The following is a 6,000-nucleotide window of genomic DNA, read 5'->3' as shown; positions in this document are numbered from 1 at the left end:
GATGACAACCTCCAGTCCCTAAATATTCCTGCAGGTTTCAATTCAGCTTTGAAGTTGGTGGGAGGCAGGTGCTTGAATGGGAACAAAGCATATAATGGGCTTTGTGGGACTGGGTCCCAGCCAGGATCCAGTTAAGCTTCTAGGAGGTTCTTTACTGGGAGCAGAGTCAGTCCTCTGCTCTGAGACCTAAAGCTCCTGAGACCTGACCAGGCTGGAAGAGCTCCTGTGTGAAACCAGGTTAGTTTTATTGCTACAAAGCTGTTATGTCGTAAAGGGCAAAGCACTGGTTTGGAGGAACTGGAAAGGGGCTGCTGATGGGAAGTCTTCTAAGTCAACTCATACCTCTGAAAGGAGCTTGTGGTGGCCCTAGGGGTGCGGGGGCGGGGGGGGGGGGGGGGGGGATGTCCTGGAGCATCCTTGTCTTGGGGAAGGAGGTCTAGGAGCACAGAGGTGACAGTAGCTTAAGTCAGGTGGCTTTGGTCCTTGGGGGTACAGGGAGAAGGCAGAAAACCAAGGAGGTTAGGAGGAGGAACACAAGTGCTGGGAGACACGAGGGATGACTAAGAAAGCTAAATTTACAGAGTCTGGGGAAAGGAAGGCTCAGGGGCAGCATGGTCACAGGCTAAAAATACCTTCAAGGTAACAATGTAAATGAAGAAAGGGAATTGCACGTGGTCTCAAAGGAGGCTAGGGCAAGAACCAGAGCTGGAGGTTGATGAAGGAAGCGTGTAGAGATGGGGAAGGGGACCTGGCTGGTGGGGGAATTGCTAAGGGAAGGATCTGTGGGGGGCTGTGGTGGGAAGAAGCAGGGTGGCTGCAAGGTGCCAGGAAAATTGGGTAGGTGCTGGTCCCTATGTGACTGAGGGGCTTATTTTCAGCTTTATGGGTGCCTTGAGTGTAACCCAGTTTAACTTGACAGAATTTGCCCTGACTTTGGTTCTTTCTCCTTGGCTCTCCTTCCACATGTCCAGTCATGTAGCTGTTCCTTCCTAACAGGTTTTCTCAGTCAGACCGCCACAGTGCACACAAATATTTAGACCTCAGCAATTTTAGTCATTCTTAGAAAGGGGAAACATAAACTTTTAGTGGAGAAGGGAGTGAGTGTGTCTACCTTCCAGTTTAATTCAGTGTTGCTTGGGGAGATTTCTGTTCATGCAGTCAGATGCTTCCAGCTGCAGCTCAAGCTGATCTCATACAGCATGGTTTGTCCTGGATTTTGCTGGAGCAGCCTTCAAAGAGGTAGGTGCTGTCTAAGAACAGGAGAGAAAGGAGGATGGTGGCACAGAAATTTTGCATCCAATAAATATGTAACACAAAATAAGTAGCTCTGTTAGCACCAGGATGAAGGAGGCATGGCTTCTCATCAGTACGTTGTTTTGCAAGTTCTATGAAAGGAAGGCTGGTCCTCTCCTGGGCACCTTCTCTGCCGTCTAATAAAGATGAGATTACACTTCAGGATTCCTTTTGGGAGGGGGAAGGAGTCATCATTAGGGATCCTCTGTGTCTCTCTAGGCTTCTAGTTTTCATGAAAAATGACACAAACTTAATTAGTTTTGAGGCTGATGACTATCAGATTTGATTGAAACTGGACAATCATCTGGTGCATCTTCATATTAGGCTGGTAAAAAAAAAAGTTAAAAAACATCAGCGGTGATACTGTGGTTGAAACTGAGTGCCAAGAAAGGCCTTTGCTCTTTGCCCAGTTTGGAGCCCTCTGGCTCTTGAGGTGGTCCTTAGTCCTTCTGCTCCGGTGTCTTTGTCTCTGGTCTTGGTTGATGAGTGCCCACCAAGTCATAGAGAGCTCCAGGAGGGAGATTTTCAGACTGGTGAGGTAACGCTGCAGCACCTGCTGTTAACCCCATGTCCTTAGCAGCTCCTGATCTATAATGTGAGTTTAGTTTGTTCCTTGATCCTGTAAACGGGGCATGGTTCTTCAACCTAAACTGAGCTTATTCAGCGAATTTGTCTCTTGCCAAAGCCTCATTTTCTTGCAACTCAAACGACAGCAGGCTCCTTTCAGTTTACCATGCACTCATCTAAACAGTTCCTTCTTCACCACCCTACAAGCAAGTTCTCTGCAGCTGTGCCCAAACCTCCCCAATCCCAAAAGATGAAGCCTTTGCTGAGCATTGCTTTATGTTGTAGCCAGTTGTTCTTACATATCCCCTTGTTACGCTCATCTTTCTCCTTTGGAAATCTGCAGGTTTCTCCATTTATGCACAAGAATCTTTCTTACAGAATTTTCCTCTGCAGGCTCAAACCCTAGTGCTGGCAAAGCACCACCTTCCAGGTGGAGTTCCTGGTATGAACCAACGTCTACTGGCTCACGGCTTCTGGTTTCAAAATTAAAAATGGTTTGGTGTGGGTTGGAAAGAGTGCCTGTTAATCCAGCAGACAGGTGTCTGATCAATAAACATGGGTTCCTGGGGACCCTTTGCTGCTCGGAGAAGAAGATGGAGTGGTGAGGGGCAGGTGAAGCAGAGGAGGGAGATGGGTGGACACTGGGTGTAGAAAGCCCAAGCTGTTGACGCCTTTTCTCTGGCAGGTTAGCTTTGCTGGGATGGGGTAGCCTCCTGTACAAGGGGAGATAAATCCATCTGCTTTAGGTTTTGAAAATAGCTCTGGAAGAAAGCTATGACAAAGCCCAGGCTACGGGTGGCACAGTTCATGTAAACCACCAGCTGGATGGGCATGGAGAAAGGGCTCAGGTTCAGTGTTTCGAACAGAAACATATCCCTGGAGTCATTCTACATATTTCACACCAGTCATTTCTTACTACGTTTCAAAAATTTCCAAGGGACAGAGCATGGACTTTCTGTATCTTAACTTAGCTTGATAGCTTAGACCCTGAAGGTAAGATGAAATCTATCTGCCACGGTATTTGTGTTTTAAAGCCATCAGTAGTGTTGAAAGCAAAGACTGACTCAGTAATTCTGTTTGTTTGTGGAGACATAATGTCCTTGGAGCAGATAAAAGCACCTTCCCAGTACTGCTTTTATATACCTCATTAATTTGCACAGTGTTAGTGGCTGCGCCTTTTCTCCCCCCGCGCCTCCCGCCCCAGCAGAAGTAGCAACACAAGCAACTTCACCTTTGAAATTCCCCGCTGCAGGCTCCGTGGCAGGACATGGCAGCTTGGTCAGTGTTTATAGCCCAGTTGTTCCCAGGAGCCAGCTCCTCCTCGCAGGGTTGCAGCTTGCCCGGCACTGTGAGAAGGGGGCTGAGGGAGAGCCCCTAGGGGGCTGGCATGCGGGCGCGGGGGGGGGGGGGGGCAGTGGGAAGATGTGCTCAAGGTCTTAGCATGATTTGGTACAGGGACCCCAGCCCCACTCTTCTGCCACCCAAGACAAAGCCCTCTCCAAGCAGCCATGCTGCTGCTGAACACTCAACTGCAGCTTGCAGTGCCAACCCGTGAAATATCATCTGTAAAGAGGGAATTAGAGATGCCCTAAAAAGCCAAGGTGAAGAGAATGAAGACTGGGTCTTCATCCCCAATTTCAGGCCTTTTCTGCCTCCCAAGGGCTGCTCTGTTCATGGAAGGAGCCCATCCTTCGTGCCACTTGCTCACAAGGCCTTGCTTGTCTTTGAGGTTTTACTTCCAAATGAAGCAACAGCTGCTGCATCCATGCCCTGTCTTTCCTCAGGCCACCCACAGCTAAGGGTGGAAGGACCAAATCCCATCCCCTCTCTTGGCTGCTCCTGTTTTTTGATGGTCTCAAAGATACGCAATACCCAAAGCTGTGCTGCTGCAGTGTGACACCGCAGAAGACCAACTAATTAGGCAAAGAGGAGTGCGATGAATTTAGATTCTTCTTTAGGGCTCACAGACTATTAGTAATCTTGAATTTGTTAATTGAAAATTGCTTCCTCTGTTTGTTGTTGGCCTTTTTGTGGAGGGGGATATTTCCTGCTTTTGGACTGCGTAACTGGATCTATAATAATGCACTTTGTACATTAGTGCCAGGCACATTTGTAATTGGCTACCCTATTAAAGAACACTAATGATCTTACAAGTGTTCACAAATAATGAATAGAATGGCCCCTCATTGAATTGAGTAGTTTATTCACTGACATACTTGCAGATCTGTTTTTCCAGTATTTAACCCAGCTTTAGTCTTCTGCCTGCCTTGCAGTGATGATTTCTCTTTTAGCCATGTGTTGGAGAGAATATGGGTCACGGGAAATGTGCTGTTCATAAAAATGTAGGGCTGGTCCATGTTGGCGCTTCTGTTAACGTACATGGTAGGATCTGGGGAGTAAGTGTTTAGTCTCAAAGGCTCCTCTTGTCCATTAGTTGTTGTGATTCTCCTGAGGCAGGAGAGGACCAAAAAGCCAGGAGCTGGCAAATGCACTCTGGAAGGTTATGTTGAGTTTATCATTTAAATATGAATTTTGAGAGAAGCGTGTCAACGCTACAGAGTGGCAGGATTGGTTTTACAACTGCTGCCCCTTGCTAGAGAGGGAACTGGAACCCAGCCCTGGGTGGTTCCTGCAGCCATGAAACTTTGGGCAACCATTTTGGCTGCTTCCCTACAAAGAACACTGCGGCAAGGTACTTTGCCTTGAAAGCACCTGCTCATCTGAGCTTGCAGTTTTATTTACATGCACAAAGCCTTGTCCTAAAGCCTTGTTCACTTTCAAAGGACATACAGAAGCGGGCACTTCACTGATCGTCCATGACTTGTTGGGTTGCATGGGATAGACAGTTTGGTGCAGTAGGGGTTGGTGGTCCTGGGCTTGATTTTTCTGTGGTTGCAGGTCGTCGTCTTGCACTATCTCAGGCTTCTGCAGGGTATATGGGTCTTCTCCTGAGTCTTGTGGAGGTGTCAGAAGGAAACATTCTTTGGGGCAGAAGCCAGCCGCGGTGTATGGGGGGAAAATGGTAGTGCTGGACCACAACCAGCCAGGTTTGTTGAAGAGCTGATGTAGGTCAGCACATGTGCTGAGAGCTCAGTCACTCTGCAGCTTGGTGACCACATGACGGTGGATTTTTGGTGTGTGAAGTGAGCTGAGTTTGGGCTTCCGAGTCTTAGGAAGGGCAGGTTGGACCTTGGAAGTGTGGACAAAGGGGATGGCTTTGCAAGAGGGGGTTTGCGGTGAGGTTAAGCAGGGCTGGTGGCCGAGCAGGCATGTGGACGTGGGGCACGGGCTCGGGTCCTTCCCGTGGGCAACCTGCGCCCGCTGCCAGTGGGACCTGTGGAAGCCGCGGGGGTGGCAGCCCATGGCGGGCTGTCACCCAGCCCTTCGCAGGGGCCTTTGCAGGAGCCCAGTGGCTGTTGGTTTTGCGGGGGAGGCGGGAGCCCTGTTCTGGGAGGGGACGCTGGACCCCGGGGAAGATGCCAGCCGTTGGTTTTAGAGGGGGATGCCGGAGGCCGCACGGGGGGGAGGATGGATCCTGGATTTCTGAGGGGAAGGGACTGGTGTGTGTTTCCCTTTGGGGGGGGGTGTGCGTGGCACCCCCAGGTTTGGCGGAGGGAGGGTGCGGGCCGGCGGGGCGCGCCAAGGGTTAAGGGGGCGGCGCGGGGCGGCGCTGCCGAGCGGCTGCGGCGGCTGCTGCGGCTTCGGCTGCGCCGGGCGCGGAGCAGCGGCGGGGAGCGCGGGCGGAGCCCCCCGCCGCCCCCGGCCCCTTCCCCCCCTCCCCCCCCTCCCCAGCCCCGACCGCCACCATGGTGCAGAAATCCCGCAACGGAGGCGTCTACCCGGGCCCCGCCGCTGAGAAGAAGCTCAAGGTGGGCTTCGTGGGGCTGGACCCCGGCGCCCCGGACTCCAGCCGGGACGGAGCGCTGCTCATCGCCGGCTCCGAGAGCACCAAGCGGGGCAGCATCCTCAGCAAGCCCCGCTCCGGGGTCTCGGGCAGCGGCAAGCCCCCCAAAAGGAATGCTTTTTACCGCAAGCTGCAGAATTTCCTCTACAATGTGCTGGAGAGACCGAGGGGCTGGGCTTTCATTTACCACGCATACGTGTGAGTAAAAGGGTGGGGGGCGAGCCTGACGGGAGAGA

General features: G+C 51.5%; 1 protein-coding gene across 3 annotated transcripts in view; it reads left to right on the top strand.

Moving 5' to 3' along the window:
• Positions 1-5,660: 5,660 nt before the first annotated feature.
• KCNQ2 (potassium voltage-gated channel subfamily Q member 2) overlaps positions 5,661-6,000 on the top strand; it is a 77,612-nt gene continuing 77,272 nt past the window's right edge. For all 3 annotated transcript variants that reach the window (XM_055722808.1, XM_055722809.1, XM_055722807.1), the window contains exon 1: positions 5,661-5,962. In XM_055722808.1, the coding sequence (XP_055578783.1) occupies positions 5,667-5,962 (296 nt within the window). In that variant the 5' untranslated portion in view covers positions 5,661-5,666. The remainder of the gene's footprint in view (positions 5,963-6,000) is intronic.

This window comes from Falco cherrug, chromosome 10 (assembly GCF_023634085.1).
Source record: "Falco cherrug isolate bFalChe1 chromosome 10, bFalChe1.pri, whole genome shotgun sequence".
Lineage (NCBI taxonomy): Eukaryota > Metazoa > Chordata > Aves > Falconiformes > Falconidae > Falco > Falco cherrug.
The sequence above is the reverse complement of the archived record's forward strand: the minus strand, read 5'-3'. Positions and strand labels throughout refer to the sequence as shown.